General features: G+C 36.8%; 1 protein-coding gene across 1 annotated transcript in view; it reads left to right on the forward strand.

The window, feature by feature from the left end:
• The window catches only part of LOC116270319 (dynein heavy chain 6, axonemal-like), a 58,956-nt gene that overhangs the window by 21,134 nt on the left and 19,296 nt on the right, over positions 1–18,526 (forward strand). Inside the window, exons 6-10 of the mRNA XM_031655385.1 lie at positions 778–949; positions 12,536–12,640; positions 12,733–12,851; positions 14,068–14,142; positions 18,253–18,340. Of these exons, the coding sequence (XP_031511245.1) occupies positions 778–949; positions 12,536–12,640; positions 12,733–12,851; positions 14,068–14,142; positions 18,253–18,340 (559 nt within the window). The remainder of the gene's footprint in view (positions 1–777; positions 950–12,535; positions 12,641–12,732; positions 12,852–14,067; positions 14,143–18,252; positions 18,341–18,526) is intronic.

Here is an 18,526-nt window from a genome sequence, read left to right on the forward strand (position 1 = left end):
AGGAGTTTGAATCAGGTTGAGGCTAGGGTGGGAGAGGAGTAGGAAATATAGGTGAAGAGAAAAAAAGTGAAAGAATGCAACTATATAATTGTAGAAAATATCTCCCTCATTCAATTCCAATAACAGCAGAAACAAAACTAAATATATTAACGGTTTATCACCTCACATGTGGGTTTTGCTTCCCTTTTCCAAAGGGAGAAAATAATGATAATATTCTGTAAAGGAAAATTTATATACCAAGGCTGACATGGCCCTTACATTTTCTTATCCTCTAAGATGAGATGACCATTAATAGAACTTCAGTGTTTTTATACATACCTCTATACTCTTGCTTCTAAGCTGAATGCCGTCTGTGTCTTCTATTCACATCAAAGCTCTACTCCTTTAAAACACGGATTAAATAGTGTCTTCTCCAAGAAGCTCTTGGCAGATACCATTTCTGCTCCAGAATGTCAGTAACCCTTTGTTTTATTACATTTCTTAGGACACAAATTATTTCTACTTACCTTACGTAGAATTTCTATATATCTGTCTTCAACTGTATACTAAGTATAATCTTGTTAACTGATGGTTGTTGTGTCTAATTTATCCATTTCTTACCATGTACATCACTTGTACATAATAGGCACTTAAAACCTATCTTTGATGATTTATCAATAAAATTTAACATCAAATGTTTTATAACTCAAACAGTATTCCAAGGCAATGCATTACATTATAGATTTTAATTATAGTGCCTTCAAAAAAATAAAATGACATCTAATTTTGTTTCTAAAGGCAACTCCCAGCAGAAACAGAACTTTTCTCTCAAGTGATTTCCATGTGGAAAAAAATAATGTCAAAAATACAAAACAAACAGAATGCTTTGCAAATAACCACTTCTGCAGGAGTCCTTGAAATTCTGCAAAATTGTAATATACATCTTGAACATATAAAGAAAAGCCTTGAGGTAAAACTATAGCAATTCTAAAGCAGTGAATCATTTAACAGAAGTAAAGTAAAAGTTATAATGTAATCTACTGCAGAAGCTAATTCCAGTGCAGATTTTCTTTATTTTAGCTGCCAACAATTTTTTAAACTCTTAGTACCTATAGAGTTAATAAAAATATTATCAAAAGGAAAAGTGTATGGACTAATCTAAATGACCATTGGCAAATTATCAAACTTTTGAATGCCCAGGTTCCCTTACCTTTTATTTTTATTTTTATTTATTTATTTATTTATTTTTGACATGGAGTCTTGCTCTGTCGCCCAGGCTGGAGTACAGTGGCACGATCTCGGCTCACTGCAAGCTCTGCCTGCCAGATTCACATCATTCTCCTGCCTCAGCCTCCTGAGCAGCTGGAACTACAGGCAACCGCCACCACACCCGGCTAATTTTTTGTATCTTTAGTAGAGACGGGTTTCACCATGTTGGCCGGATAGTCTCGATCTCTCCTGACCACCATTGATCCATGCAATACCGGCCTCCCAAAGTGCTGGGATTACAGGCGTGAGCCACCGTGCCCGGCCTTACGTTTTATTTTTCAAGAGAGATATCCTATCTTTTTTTTTAATATAAGACATGACTTCCTTCAGAAGGTTAATACTTTTTAAAATATTGTTAGTTTGGCGGGCCTTGGTGGCTCAAACCCTGTCCCAGCACTTTGGGAGGCGAGGCAGGCCCGGATCCGCGAGGTCAGGAGATGAGACCATCCTAGCTAACACGGTGAAACCCCGTCTCTACTAAAATACAAAAAACTGGCAGGCGGGTGGTGAGGCTGTAGTCCCAGCTACTCGGGAGGCTGAGGCAGGAATGGCGTGGGCAGGCGGAGCTTGCAGTAGGCTTGAATCTGGCTCAACACCTGGGCTGAAACAAAACTCAAATAAATATATATATATATATATATTGTTAGTTTTTAATTTTTGTAGATACATAGTAGGTGTATATATTTATGGGGTACATGAGATATTTTAATGCAGGCATACAATATAAAATAATCACATCAAGGTAAAAGGGGTATCCATAGCCTCAAGCACTTACCCTTTGTGTTAAAAATAATCCAATGATAATCTTTTAGTTATTTTTAAATGTAAAATTAAATTATTGTTGAGTATGGTCACCCCATTCAGCTATCAAATACTAGACCTTATTCATTCTGTTTTTTGTACCCATTAACTATTTCTTCTTCTCTCTCTCCCATTCTCTCCACTACTCCTCCTATCCTCTGGTAATTATCCTTCTACTGTCTATCTCCATGATTTCAGTTGCTTCAAATTTCAGTTTGAAATTTATTTGTGGGAATTTCAGTTCCCACAAATAAATGAGAACATATGAAGTTTGTGTTTTTGTGCCTGGCTTTTTTTTGCTTAACATAATGACCTCCAGTTCCATCCATGTTGTTGCAGATGACAAGATCTCATTCTTTTTTATGGCTGAATAATACTCCATTTTGTATATATACCACATTTTCTTTATCCATTCATCTGTTGACAAACACTTGGGTTGCTTCCAAATTTTGGTTATTGTGAATAGTGCTGCAATAAACACAGAGTGCAGATACAGCTTCAGTATACTGATTTCCTTCCTTTTGGGTATATACCTAACAGTGGAGTTGCTGAATCTTATGGTAGCTCTATTTTTGGTTTTTTGAGGAACCTCCAAATTGTTCTCCATAGTGGTTGTACTAATTTACATTCCCACAGTGTACAAGGGTTCCCTTTTCTCCATATCCTTGCCAACATTTGTTATTGCCTGTCTTTTAGATAAAAGCCATTTTAACTGAAGTGAGATGATATCTCATTGTCACTTTGATTTGCATTTCCCTGATGATCAGTGATAATAAACACTTTTTCGTATACCTGTGTGATGGTTAGTTTTGTGTCAACTTTACTGTATTAAAGGATGCAAAGTATTGTTCCTGGGTGTGTCTGTGAGGGTGTTGCCAAAGGAGATTAACATTTGAGTCAGTGGACTGGGAGAGGCAGACCCACTCTCAGTCTGGGTGGACACCATCTAATCAGCTGCCAGTGCAGCTAGGATAAAAACAGGGAGAGGAATGTGGAAGGACTAGACTGGCTGAGTCTTCTGGCCTTTATCTTTTTCCCTTGCTGGATGCTTCCTGCCCTTGAACATCAGACTCCAAGTTCTTCAGCTTTTGGACTATTGGACTTACACCAGTGGTTTGCCAGGGGCTCTCAGGCCTTCAAAGGCTGCACTGTTGGCTTCCCTACCTTTGAGGTTTTGGGACTCCAACTGACTTTCTTGCTTCTCAGCTTGCAGACGACCTACTGTGGGACTTCACCTTGTGATTTGTGTTAGTCAATACTCCTTAATAAACTCCCTTTCATATATACTTCTATCCGATTAGTCCCTTCCCTCTAGAGAACCCTAATACAACCTGGTAGGCATTTGTATGTCTTCTTTTGAGAAATGTCTGTTCAGATATTTTGCCCATTTTAAAATCAGATTATTAAATTACTATTACTTTTTTTCCTATAGAGCTGTTTGAACTCCATGTATATTCTATTAATAGTTATTAATCCCTTGTCAGATGGATAGTTTAAAAGTATTTTCTCCCATTCTGTGGATTGCCTCTTCATTATGTTGTTGATTGTTTCCTTTGTTGTGCAAAAGCTTTTTAACTTGATATGATCCCATTTGTCCATTTTTCCTGTGGTTGTCTGTGCTCATGAGGTACTACTCAAGAAATCTTTGCCCAGTCTAATATCCTGCAGAATTTCCACAGCATTTTCTTTTAGTAGTTTAATAATTTGAGGTCTCAGATTTAAGTGGTAAATCCATTTTAATTTGATTTTTGTATATGACAAAAGACAGGAGTCTAGTTTTATTCTTCTGCATATGGATATCCAATTTTTCCTGCACCTTTTGTTGAGGAAACTGCCCTTTTTCCAATGTATGTTCTTGGCACCTTGGTCAAAAATGAGTTCACTGTAGACGTATGGATTTGTTTCTGGATTTCTCATTCTGTTCCACTGGTCTGTGTGTCTTTTTTTATGTGACTACTGTGCTATTTTGGTTACTGTAGTTCTGTGATACAGTTTAAAGTCAGGTAATGTGATTCTTCCAGCTTTGTTCTTTTTGCCCGGGATAGCTTTGGATATTCTGGGTCTTTTGTGGCTCAATATAAATTTTACGATAGTTTTTCTATTTCTGTGAAGAATGTAATTGGTACTCTGATAGGGAGTGCATTGAATCTGTACATTGCTTTGAGTAGTGGGGACATTTTAACAATATTGGTTCTTGCAATTCATGAATATAGAATATCTTTCCATTTTTTGGTGTCCTCATCAATTTCTTGCATCAATGTTTTATATTTTTTACTATAGAGATCTTTCACTTCTTAGGTTGATTCCTAGGTACTTAATTTTATGTGTAGCTATTGTAAATGAGATTACTTTCTTGATTTTTTTTCAAATTATTCACTCTTGGCATATAGAAAAGGTACTGATTTTTGTATGTTGATTTTTGTATCCTGTAACTTTACTTGTTTATCAGTTCTAATAGTTTTTTGGTGGAGTCTTTAGGTTTTTCCTAATATAAGATCATATCATCTGCAAACAAGGAGAGTTTGACTTCTTTTCCAACTTGGATGCCCTTTGTTTCTTTCTTTTTTCTGATTGCTCTAGCTAGGACTTCCAGTATTACGCTGAATAACAGTGGGGAAACTGGGCACCCTTGTCCTCTATGACCTTCCAGATTTAGAGAAAAGGCTTTCATTTTCTCCCCATTTAGTGTGATACTAGCTGTGAGTCTGTCATATGTGGCTTTTATTATGTTGGATATGTTTCTTCTATATTCAATGTTGAATTTAATCAAATGCTTTTTCAGCATCAATTGAAATGATCATATGGTTTTTGTTCTTTATTATGTTGATATGATGTTTCACACTGATTTATTTGCATATTTTGAACCATCATTGCATAACTGGGATGAATCCCACTTGGTCATGATAAATGACCTTTTAAATGTGTTGTTGACTTTGGTTTGCATGCATTTTGTTGAGGATTTTTGCATCAATTTCCACCAGGGATGTGGGCCTGTAGTTTTCTTTTTTAATGTGTCTTTGTCTGCTTTTAGTATCAGGGTAATACTGACATCACAGAATGAGTTTGGAAGTATTCCCTTCTCTATTTTTGGAAGACTTTTTGAGGATTGGTATTAGTTCTTCTCTAAATATTTGGCAAAATTCAGCAGTGAAGCATCAGGTCCTGGGCTTTTCTTTGCTGGGAGACTTTTTATTACAGCTTTAATTTCATTACTTGTTATTAGTCTGTTCAGGTTTTATATTTCTTCATGATTCAATCTTGGTAGGTCGTATGTGTTTAGGAATTTATCCATTCCTCCTAGATCTTCCAATTTGTTGGCATATAGTCGCTCATAGTAGTCTCTAGTGGTCCTTTGAATTTCTGTGGTACTGGTTGTCATGTCTCCTTTTTTTTTATCTCTGATTGTATTTATTTGGGTCTTCTTTTTTTTTTTTTTTCTTAGTCTGGCTAAAGGTTTGTCAGTTTTCTTTATTTTTTTTTAAAAAAACAACTTTTCATTTTATTCATCTTTTCTATAGTTTAATTTCATTTATTTCAGTTCTGATCTTTATTTATTTTCTTCTACTAATTTTGAGTTTAGTTTGCTCTTTTCTAATTCTTTAAGATGTGTTGTTAGGTTATTTGAAGTTTTTCTACTTTTTTGACATAAACACATCTATAAACTCCCCTTTTGGTATATCCCATAGGTTTTGGTATGTTGTGTTTCTGTTATTATTTGTTTCAATAAATTTTCCAATTTTCTACTTAATGTCTTCATTGACACTGACATAGTCATTCAGAAGCATATGGTTTAAATTCCATGTGTTTGTAAAATTTCCGTAATTCTTCTTGTAATTGAATTCTAGTTTTATTCCATTGTGGTCAGAAAAGATACTTGGTATTATTTCAATGTTTTTGAATGTTTTAAGACTTATTTTATGGCTTAACATACCATTCCTTGAAAATGATCCATGGACTGAGTAGAATGTGCCTCCTGCAACCATTGGATGAAATGTTCTGTAAATATCTATTAGGTCCATTTGGTCTCTTGTGCAGATTAATTCCAATGTTTCTTTGTTGATTTTCTGTCTGGATGATCTGTCCAATGCTGAAAGTAGAGTACTGAAGTCTCCAGCTAATGGAATGTGGTGTATCTCTCTCTTTAGCTCGAATAATATTTGCTTTATATATCTGGACCCTTCAGGGTTGGGTGCATTTATATTTATAATTGTTATATCCTCTTGCTGAATTGACCCTTTTATCACTATATAATGACTTTCTTTGTCTTTTTATGGTTTTGTCATGAAATCTAATTCGTGTGATATAAATAAAGCTATTATTGCTCTTTTTTGGTTTCCATTTGCATGGACTATCTTTTTCCACCCTTTTCAGTCTATGTGTGCCTTTATAGGTGAAGTGTGTTTCTTATAGGAAGGAGATTATTGAGTCTTTTTTAAAATCTATTCTGCCACTCTATGTCCTATTGGAGAGTTTGGTCCACTTACATTCAATGTTATCATTGATAGGTAAGAACTTACGCTTGTCATTTTTAAAATTTGTTTTCTGGTTGTTTTGTGGTCTTCTCTTCCTTCTTTCCTTCCCTCTTGTCTTCTTTTTAGTGAAGGTGATTTTCTTTGGCGACATTTTGTAATTTATTGCTTTTTCTTTTTTATGTATCCATTTTATCTTTTTGGATTTGAGGTTACCACGAGGATTGCAAATAATATCATTTCACTGTTATTTTAAATTGGTGACAACATAACACTGATTGCATAAACAAACAAATGAGCAAAAACAAAGCTAATAAAAACTCTACACTTTAACTTTGTCCCCCTTTTTAACTTTTTGTTTCTTTCCATTTATACCATATTGTATGATCTATGTCTTGAAAGGTTGTTCTAGTTATTTTTTATTACTTTGTCTTTTAGTCTTTCTACTTAAGATATAGTAGTTTACACACCACAATTACAGCATTACAATATTTTATGTTTTTCTGATTGATGGACTCTCTTCAACATTTCTTGTATAACAGGTGTCATCTTGTTGAAATCCCTCAGCTTTTGTTTGTTTTGAAAATGTCCCCTTCCTGTTTGAAGGATATTATGGACAGATATACTATACTAGGGTAAAAGCTTTTTTTCCTTCTGCAGTTCAAATAATTCATGCCACTCTCTCTTGGCCTGTAAGGTTTCCACTGAAAAGTCTACTGCCGGATATATTGGAGTTCCATTGTGTTTTATTTGTTTCTTTCCTCTTGCTGCTTTTAGGGTCCTTTCTTTATCCTTGAATTTTGGAAGTTTGAATATCAAATGCCTTGAGAAGAACGCCTCTTCTTTGGGTTACATCTGTTTGGTGTTCTATAACCTTCTTGTACTTCAATACTGATATCTTTCTCTAGGTTTGAGAAGTTTTCTGTTATTATCCATTTCAACCCCTATCTTCATCTCTACCTTCTCTTTAAGGCCAGTAACTGTTAGCTTTCCTATTTTTAGGCTATGTTTCATTTTTCTAGCTGCTATTTTCTAGATCTTGTAGGCCTGCTTTATTCTTTTTTATTTTTATTTTTTCTGATGCCTCATCTGTATTTTTCAAATAGCCTGTCTTCAGGCTCACTAATTCTCTTCTGCTTGATCATTTCTGCTGCTAAGAGACTCTGATGCAGTCTCCAGTATGTCAGTTGCATTTTTCAAATCCAGAATTTCTGCTTTATTCTTTTCAGTTATATCAACTTCTTTGTTAAATTTATCTGGAAGGATTCTGAATTCCTTTTCTTTGTTATCTTTAATTTCTTTGAGTTTCCTTAACATAGGTATTTTGAATTCTCTACCTGAAAAGTCACATATCTCTGTCACTTTGGGGTTGGTCCCTGGAGCCTTATTTAGTTTATTTGGTAAGATTTTGTTTTCCTGGGTGGTCTTGCGGCTTTGTCGGTGTTGGCATTGAAGAGTTATGTATTTATCGTAGTTTTACAGTCTGGGCTTGTTTGAACTTACCGTTCTTGGGCAGGCCTTCCAGGTATTTTAAGAAACTTGGTTGTTACTTTCTATGTTATTGCTCACTGCAGCTGTATTTTCATTAGGGGGTACCCAAAGCTCAGTAATGCTGTGATTCTTGCAGACATATAGAGGCGCCACCTTGGTGGTCTTGGATAAGATTCAGAAGAATTCTCCGGATTACCAAGCAGAGATTCTTATTCTCTTCCTTTACTTTTTCCCAAACAATGGAGTCACTCTCTGTGTGCTGAGCTGCCTAGAACTGGTGGAGGGGTGACACAGGCATGCACGTGGCCACCATCACTGGAGCTGTGGTGGGTCAGACCTGAAGCCAGCACTGCACTTAGTCTTATGCAAGGCCCACTGTAATCACTGCTTGGCTACTGCCTATGTTTGCTCAAGGCCCTAGAGCTCTATAATCAGCAGGTGGTGAAGCCAGCCAAGCTTGTGTTGTTCCCTTAAGAGTAATGAGTTCCCCCTGGGCCCTGGGCGGTCCAGAGATGCCATCTGGGAACCAGTACCTATAGTCAGAAACCTTAGAAATATACTTCTCTATTCTACTACACCTGAGCTGGCACTCAAACCACAAGACACAGTCCTTCCCACTGTTCCTTTCCCTTTCCACAGGCAGAGGAGTCTTTCTCCATGGCCGTCACCACCACAGGTCCATAGGGAGTACTGCAAGGTACAGCTGATGTTCAGTTAAGCCCAAGGACTCTTTAGGTAGCTTATAGTAAATGCTGCCAGGCTTTGGACTCACCCTTCAGGGTAGTGGACTCCATTCTAGCCCAGGGCAGGTCCAGAAATGCCATCCAAGAGGCAAGGCCTAAAATCAGAGACCCCAAGCGCCTGCTTGTAGCCGAGCTGGTACAAGCTGTAAGGCAAAGTCCACTTTACTCTTTCCTGTGCTTTTCTCAAGCAGAAGTCTTCCCTCCTAGCCAAAACAGCTGGGAACATGTTGGGTCACATGTGAAGCCAAGACTCTCAGAGTCTCACCCAAGGCCCATGGCATGTACCACCTGGCTACTGTTGCTGATTATTCAGAGCCCAAGAGCTGTTTAGTTAGCAGGTGATGAATCCTGCTAGGACTGGATCCTTCTGTTCAAGGCAGCAGGTTCCCTTCTGACCCAGAGTGCGTCTACAAATGTCATCCAGGATCTAGGGCCTAGAATGGGGGACTCATGACTCTGCCAGGTGCCCTATCCTACTATGGCTGAGCCAGTATCCAAGTTGTAAGAAAAGTCCTCTTTAGTCTTCCCTCTCCTGTCCTAAAGTGGAGGTAAGGAGTCTCTTTTGGAGCTGGGAGCTGTGCTGCCTGGGGTTGGGGGAGAGGTGATGCAAGCTCTCCTTTAGCTGCTTCAGCTGGAGTCTCAATAGGTCATGTGTCCCCCTAGTCCACTGGCTCTGAGCCCAACATGGCACTAGGACTTGCCTAGGACTTGCAGTCTTTATGGCCTCTGCTGCCTTTCAAGTTTGTTTAGAACCCCAGAGCACTTTAGCCCACAGAAGCAAGGCTTACCAAAACTCAAGTTCTGACTGCTAGAATGGGTGATTACCCTCTGGCTAGGGCTGGTCTGAATGTTCCCTCTGTGGGCTTCAGCTGAGTTATGTGCAGTGTTGGCAGCACTGAGTTTCAATGCAAAATTCAACAGTCACTGTGCTCTCTCTCCCCCAAGCACACACATTCTCTCTCTCTGCTACATGTCCACCACAGGGAGTGGGGGAAGGGTGGCTTCGGCAATTCAAGACTGTTTTTCCTACTCTCTTAAGTGTCTCTTTCAGCAATATAAAGTTAAAACCAGGAACTATGAATGCTCACCTTTTTATGAAGATGCTTTTTTCATAGAGATAGTTGTTAAATGTGGTGTATCTGTGGGGAGCACAATCAGTGGAGGAGTCTATTCAGCCGTCTTGCCTTCCTTATCTTTAAGTTGAGAATAATGATAGTGCTACCTTGAAGGGTTTTGTGCTCACTGAGATGATGCATTTAAAGCACAAGTGCTGGCAAAAATAATTGCTTTTTCCCTAACAACGGAGTCTCTCTCTGTGTGCTAAGCTGCCTAGCGCTGGCGGAGGGGTGACACAAGCCCCCTGTGGCCACCATCGCTGGAACTGTGGTGGGTCAGACCTGAAGCCAGCACAGCACTGAGTCTTGTGTAGGTTAACTATTTTTATTAGCACTATTAAGTTGATAAATTCTGTAAAAGTTGAAACAGAATGTTTTTATGAGTCTATAAATTAAATTACTGATTCCATATATTTATACATTGTCAGAACATTAAAGTATAAGCTAGACATGTATCCTAAAATACTAGATTTTAATTTTTGAGATTTGTGGTGTGCATATTCACTTTACTTCATGAGCCAAGATTTTTATTCAGGCATTAATTGGTTTTGCTTACTGAACACAAGTAACAGTGGTTGTGATGAGCCCTCTTAAACAACTATAGGCAATCACAGCCTATACAAAATTTTCTGCCCATATAGGCCCTCTTTTATTGAAATCTGCACTCTGGAACAAGCATAAGGGGCTACAGCCAGATTGATTCTGGTTAATAAAAGCCGGTTTACCAAATCATCATTGAGATAAGCCTTCCAGATATTTCTAGCACATCTTTAGACTATTACTGAGGATCATTACAAACCAATAGCTTTCCATTTATTCATGTATTGAGCACCATTTTGTATCAGGCACTGCTGCTATGTGCTGGTACTACAAAGATGAAAGAAGTATTCCCTACTATTACAGAACTCAAAATCTATTTTAGGAGACAAAAAAAGTAAGGAGATATTACAATGTGATGTATGCTATGATGGGTTGGATGGTATGGCCATATCAAAGAGTACAAATTAACCCAGCCTGGGAGCAATGATAACTGGCCTTGGTCTTGAAAGAAATGTAGGTGTTAGATAGGTGAAAGAGTTAGATTAGAGGAGGATGGGTAGCTGGGAAGAGTATTTTAGGCAAAGGTAAAAAGTACAAAGACATGGAGCCATGAGCGGGTATGGCACATTCTGGATTTGTAAGCAGAATGGTACAGATAAAACAGGTTGCAAATGGGAAAGTGGTGAAAGATGAGATTCTCCAGTCAAGCAGAGGACAGAGGGTGAAGGGCCTTGAATATCACAATGAGTTTTTACTTTTATGATAGCCACTGAAGAATTTTAAATAAGAGAGTGAAATAATTAAATCAGAAATATCTCTCTGGAAAGAAGCATAGAGTGGATTGGGGACAATGAGAATAGATGTTTAAAAATCAGTTAAAAGACTAGAAATACTGGAGGCTAAAGTAAGGCCATGAGGAAGATGAAAGAAGGTAGAGCTTGGAGCATCAGATAGGAAGTAGAGAATAAAAGAAAGAGGTCCCGGGTTATGCCTAGATATGTTTGGTTCATACTGAAAATCTAATACTTATGGGACATTCAAGTGAACATCTTCAATTAGCAATTGGGTATGTAGATCCAGGGCAGAGAGAAGTAATCTGAGCTGAAGAGCAAGTATGTCTGTATCAAATAGCTCAAGAAGAGCATAATGAGTAGGAAAAGTGATGGGGTTGGAACTCAACAGATGTCAGCATTAAGATGTATGGGTCAAAGAGGGACTTTTGATGGAAAATAATAAGATGTAGCTGAGGGGTGAAAGAGAGTGAAATTTCAGAAGTCAAAATGAAGGACAGAGTCAACAGAATCAAATGCTATGGAAATACCACGTAACACAAGGACTGAAAAGCTCCCAGTAAATTTGGTAATAGTCAGGGCCAGGTGGCAGAACACAAGATGACTGAGAGATACAAACAATCTGACTTCACAAGTTCTTTTCAAGAACTTCGTGGAGAGAAGACAAGCAAGTAGACAGTAGCTATAGGAGAACAAAAGGAGATGGAGGGTTTCTTATATTGTTATAATGAGAGAAATTTAGGGGGAGGCCTATTGCAAGGGAGAGATTGAAGTTACAAGAGAGTAATAAATAAATCAAGAGTATCTTAGTCTGGCATAAGTTAATGGGTATCTCTTCCTCTGAAAAGAAGGGAAGGATTGAGACTGGTGTTAATGTCTCTGAGTTGTAGAAAGGAGTGAGAAATGTAGAAATTCTCTGTACAGTGAATGTAATCTGTGATATGGTAACTTCGTCTATAAAGTGATAACTCCACCTATAGGGAAATAAGAGCAGAAAGTCGGAAGTATGGGAAAGCAATGTTGATAAAACCAAAATACAATACTTTATTATTGATCAAGAATAAAATGGTATATGTGTGTCTAACGGTGGGGTTTTCTTGTTTATTTGGGTTGTAGCTTCATTTGTTTTAGTTTAGCTTTATTAAACTTTTTTTTTTTTTTTTTAGCAATTTAAGTATCACTTTCGTTAAGCATGGAATGTTATTTTGACTGATACTACCATATATACTATAATTAATATTGTGACTTTCGTTTATAAGTGTAGGTCAAAATGAGGATGTAATTCATATCATGATTAAATATATATTCTGAATTGCATTTCTTTTGATTCTGGACAGGATTACCTTGAAGTTAAAAGATTAATTTTCCCAAGATTTTACTTTCTTAGCAATGCTGAACTTCTTGATATTCTAGCTGATAGCAGAAATCCTGAGTCTGTACAGGTAATAACATATTTCTCTGCTCAGCAATATTATATTAGCGATATTCAGATCACAATTCCATAATATTACTGACATTTGTTTCTGGTTCACAGCCTCATCTTGTGAAATGTTTTGGAAATGTAAAACAATTATTGATATGGAAACAAGACATTGGCCCTCCTGCTGTAAAAATGCTAATATCTGCTGAAGGGGAAGGTCTCGTGCTGCCAAAGTATGATAAATGTTACAAACTGTTTAGATGCTATACAACCTCATTATTTAAAATCTCTGCTTTGAAATTTTTGATATATTATAAAAGTGCGCTAAGCAAACTATTTCTTCAAAGATTATATCCTTATGTATATATACTTTTGCCTTTCCATATTCCTTACAATACATAATCTCACCTTTGCTCTAATTAAAGGTTGAGAAAGTAGTCTTCAAACTCCCGGGTGCATTCTAATTTGTGCTTATGTTTGATTCTGTCATTAAATTCTGCCTTAAGTTTCCTACTCTCTTTTTAGTGCTTTCCCCCTTTTTGGTTTTATTATATGAATATAGATAAGAAGAAAATTTGCTATTTGGAGTTGTTGATGCAACTCCCACTACTGCTTCTGCTGATCTCTGGTTTCATTATGGTCTGCTCCCAGGCAATAAAGACAAACTAGGTCCTTCCATTACACTAATTCAATTTGCCAGCCCGAGCAAGGGCTCTCTAACCTTTGGCAAGTGGTCCTGATGTAAGTTGATTTTTTTAAAAAATGCTGTGCCCAACCCTTCTTATCTACCAAAATCCCTATTCCGACCCTGCTGTTTAAAAGATCCAGTGAGGAAGGCCGGGTGCGGTGGCTCACGCCTGTAATCCCAACACTTTGGGAGGCTGAGGCAGGTGAATTACCTGAGGTCAGGAATTTGAGACCAGCCTGACTAACATGGTGAAACCCCATCTCTACTAAAAATACAAAAATTAGCTGAGCATGGTGGCAGGAGCCTGTAATCCCAGCTACTTGGGGGGCTGAGGCAGGAGAATCATTTGAACCCAGGAGGCGGAGGTTACAGTGACCCAAGATGGCACCATTGCACTCCAGCCTGGGCGACAGAACAAGACTCTCTCTCTCAAAAAAACAAAACAAAACAAAACAAAATTCCAGTGAGGAATCCAAAACTGTTTATAACACAGTTTGTTTATCTTGTAAATACCCTTTTACATGAAACTTATTTATTGTGTAAATTCATGATTTTGATATCAGAATTTCCTAAAGCATGTTCATATGTTTTCTGCATAGTTTTCTAAATTAAGATCTAGAAAAACCAAAAGGCAGTAGTAGTCCTTTGGCCCATGAATATTATTAAAGCATATAGAAAATTTAGTCTACAGGCTTGCCAAAGGACTGAAACATGAATTAAAAAATAATTCTTCATGATATTACTTTTGAAACTAATTTTAGGAAAATTCGTGTAAGAAGCGCTGTAGAACAGTGGCTGGTAAATGTAGAAAAAAGCATGTTCGATGTGCTAAAAAAGTAAGTACAATTTTCAAATCCTAAAATTATATATTATATATATCTATATAATGATGATGGCACATGATGACTAAACGGAAAATAATCGCTTTTACAGTGTAACTGTCAGTTTGAGAGTGTTTACATGGACATCCTTCAGATGGCTGTTGTGTACATTGTGATTCAGCTGTATCAGGAAACTGTTCAGGATCTGAACTCTGCTCAGTAGGGCTCCCATTTCAGCACACCTCTCCACTTTGCGTTTTGGTTCTACTTTTACTTCCTAGGATTGTTTACTTGGTTTAGTCTTTCTAACATTCTCCTTTTCATATTTAAGTCTATCATTGCATCTGTTTAGAATGAAGGAAAAAAACCTCAGAGTGTGAACTTTTAAAACTAACTTGACTAGAACTGTTATATTGTATTTCTAATTATTCATTGTTGGTTGTAGAAAGGCTATTGACTTTTAGGTTTTCATATCTATAGTTGTTAATATTATTCTGAAGGCCAATACAAGGTTTCTAGAGCAGAGAAGATTATTATTTACTTACATAAATAACCATTCTGGCTCTCCTTTTCCTCAACTCTTGTAACCACCCAGTGGGTTCACCTTGCTTGCTGCCTGCACGGAGCCAATTTATCAAGACAGGGGAATTGCAATGGAGAAAGAGTAATTCACACAGAGCCAGCTGTGTAGGAGACCGGAGTCTTATTATTAATCAAATCAGTCTTCCAGAGAATTCGGGGATCAGAGTTTTTAAGGATAATTTGGCAGGTAGGGGCTCCGGAAGTGGGGAGTGCTGATTGGTCAGGTTGAAGATGGAGTCCTAGGGGGGTCAAAGTGAGCTTTTCTTGCTGTCTTCTGTTCCTGGATGGGAGCCCAGAACTGGTTGAGCCAGATTACTGGACTGGGTAGTGTCAGCTGATCCATCAAGTGCAAGGTCTGCAAAATATCTCAAGCACTGATCTTAGGTTTTACAATAGTGATATTATTCTCGGGAACAATTTTGGGAGGTTCAGACTCTTGCAGCACGAGGCTGCATGACCCCTAAACCATAATTTCTAATCTTGTAGATAATTTGTTAGTCCTACGAAGGCAGACTGGTCCCTAGGCAAGACAGGAGTCTTCAGGAAAGGGCTATTGCCGGTTTTGTTTGAGTCAAATTGTCAACTAAATTCCTTCCCAAGATTGGTTCGGCCTACACCCAGGAATGAACAAGGACAGTTTAAGGGTTAGAAGCAAGATGAAGTTAGTTGCGTCTGATCTCTTTCACTGTCATAATTTCCTAAGTTACAATTTTTGCAAATGCAGTTTCAAACTTATCCCTGGGGTGATGTGATAACAACCAGAGTTATCTTGTATGTAAAGAGAGACTTCTGTAGGCAAGAAACCCTGAAAAAATGAATCTAGGCATTTAAGTAAAAAAGACAAGCAGTTTTTCAATTGTCCTGGGATTTTTCTGGTTAGACAATTACATCATTTCCTGATAATGATAGTCCTATCTCTTCCTTTGCAATTCTTTTTAAAATGCCATTTTTCATGTTGTTTTAGATGCAAATTTTATTTAACATTGAAAAGTACAACTGACATATTCCTTTTTTTTTCTTAATTTATTGGAAAAGCTTCTAGTGTTTGACCATAATGCATAGGTTTCTGGAATATACACCTCATCAAACTAAAGATATTTCATTCTATTCGTAGTTTGCGGAGTTTTAAAGAGATTTAATGTACTCTTAATTTGTAATTGAGAAATAACAATTGTATCTATTATGGCATACATTGTGCTGTTTTGATACATGTTGTTTTGATACATATATACAATGTAAAATGATTGATTCAAGCTAATTAATATACTCATCACCTCACATCCTTATTTTCTGTGATGAAAACATTTCAAGTTTACTTTTAGCTATTGCAAAACATACAATACATTATTATTAACTATAGTGACCTGCTGTGCAGTAGATCACTAAAATTTATTCCTAGTCTAACTGAAACTTTGTATCCTTAGACTAACTTCTCCCCTTTCTTCACCCCTCCCCACTTTAACCCTCTGATTAACACCATTCTACTCTCTACTTCTGTGAATAGAGAATGTTTTTTAGATTTTACATGTAAATGAGATCATACAATATTCGTCTTTCTTGGCCTGGCTTATTTCACTTAGCATGCATAATGTCCTCCAGGGTTATCTATGTTGTCACAAGTGATAGAATTTACCTCTTTCTTTGGGAGGCCGAGGTGGGTGGATCCCCTGAGGTCAGGAGTTTGAGATGAGTCTGGCCAACATGGTGAAACCCTGTCTCTACTAAAAATACAAAATTTAGCCTGGCACGGTGATGGACACCTGTAGTCCCAGCTACTTAGGGGGCTGAGGCAGGAGAATCCCTTAAACCCAGGAGGCGGAGGTTGCAGTGAGCTGAGATTGTGCCACTGCACTCCAGCCTGGGTGACAGAGCAAGACTCCATCTCAAATAAATAAATAAATAATAAATAAATATTTTTTTTTCTAAAGAGAATGTACAGGTACATTCATCAAATGTAACAGATCACTGGCAGTACTTTATCTTACCAGAAAACATCAATAGAAGATTTTTATACTCCTAAGTCATAGTTCTCACCTGGCTGAGTGATTGTCAGACATTAACTGTAAGATGTTTTCTGATTTCATAAAGATTAAAATGTAGAAAAAAATTTCTGTCTTAGAATTGATGAAGTAATTATTTTAAAGTTTTCTTCCCTCTCCTTTTATTTTAAAGTTAGTACTGCTTTACTTTAGTTTGGGGCTAGGGACTTGTGTTCTTTTTGATGGTACTAGTTTTTCTAAAATATCTGGTCATTCTTAGTTATCTTTTCATATTTGTACTGGTGTGTCCCTCTTCTAAAAGCAAATACTAGTTTCTGACTACAACAACCTATATGCTGTGGTTGCAGATGACAAGCAGGGCATGTGGAAGGACCTAGTCTGTGAGTAACTTGCCTTTCAGTGCATGAAGTTCCTTCCCAGTTCTCCTCGAGGTCACAAACTACTTGTGACACTGTACTGTGCCTCTAGGTCAGCACATTTTAAATATTCCATATACTTATATCAGTGCAAGTGTGCAGTAAGATCTTCATTAAAATATTTTGTCAAAAGAGAAATGTAACTATATGTTGTTTGAGATATGTATAACAATGTGACAAAAAAAGTTATGAATAAAAGTCATAAGGATTTTTCATGGAACTGCCAACAAAAAGTGTTTAAAAATAAAATTAAGTGCCAAAGGTATTAAATAAAATAAAAAATCATTTGTAATTGATGGAAGAGACATTTCCCACTGATACTGCTTTGAAATGTATAAAAAGTTGTTATAGACATATTTCTCCTCATCAGTAATGATAAATAAGAAAACAAAAATAGCATTTGCAAGCATAACAAAAATTAAAAGGTTCAGTACCTCATTTCAAATATTCATATATATTCTAAATGAATTTTAGAGTGATACATAAAAAAGAAAGCCAAATTAGAAGAAAATAAAATGAAATTTAGTGTTGAGAATTTCTAAGAGATATAGTGTCAATGATTTAAAAATATATATATCATTGACCGATTTGACTATAAGGAAACTTAAAACTCCACATGGAAAAAAATGACAACATTGAAACCTATATACTGTTGGTGCATATACTGTTGTCTTAAATAAAATTGTCTGGATATTTTTCATGAATCCTATTCTGTCCATTATAATTAATTTTAAAAACTAAATACAGGGCTTTACTGTTAAAACTCATCTGGTAGTTTCAGCCAAGTATTCCATTTTGTAGAAATTATTTCAAATATAGATTTTGTCATAAATACTACTAGCAATTCAGAGCTAATATGTGTCATCTCTCTGTGTACATTTTTACCATCTCAGAAACTCAGTGGTCTTATTAGAAAAGTGCAGATAAACTCAAAAAGGTATTTAAGGAATATGGATTATGCTTGAATTAAGGCTCTGTTACCTTTATTTGGTCTGATTTCTACATTAGAACAAAGAAATCAAAGATCTTAAAGGAAAACTCCCCTGTGACATTGTTATGCTTGGTCATTAAATGGCCACGATCAATGATTAGGTATAAATAACATAAATAAATTGCTTAATTTATAGATTTTTAAGTCAAGGGATTGAAGACTGGAACTGCCGGACGTTTTCCCAATGGGTGTTATCTCATCCAGGACAAGTGGTACTTACTGTGGTAAGTTAATGCTGCCTTGATGTATGTATACAGGGACACCTTGGAGATATTGCAGGTTCAATTTCAGACCATTGTAATAAAGAGGCTGTTCCAATAAAGTGAGTCACATGAATTTTTTTCCCTAGGGCATATAAAAGTTATGTTTACACTATCCTGTAGTCTGTGTTTTTTTGTTTTTTGTTTTTT

This window comes from Papio anubis, chromosome 1 (assembly GCF_008728515.1).
Source record: "Papio anubis isolate 15944 chromosome 1, Panubis1.0, whole genome shotgun sequence".
Taxonomy (NCBI): domain Eukaryota; kingdom Metazoa; phylum Chordata; class Mammalia; order Primates; family Cercopithecidae; genus Papio; species Papio anubis.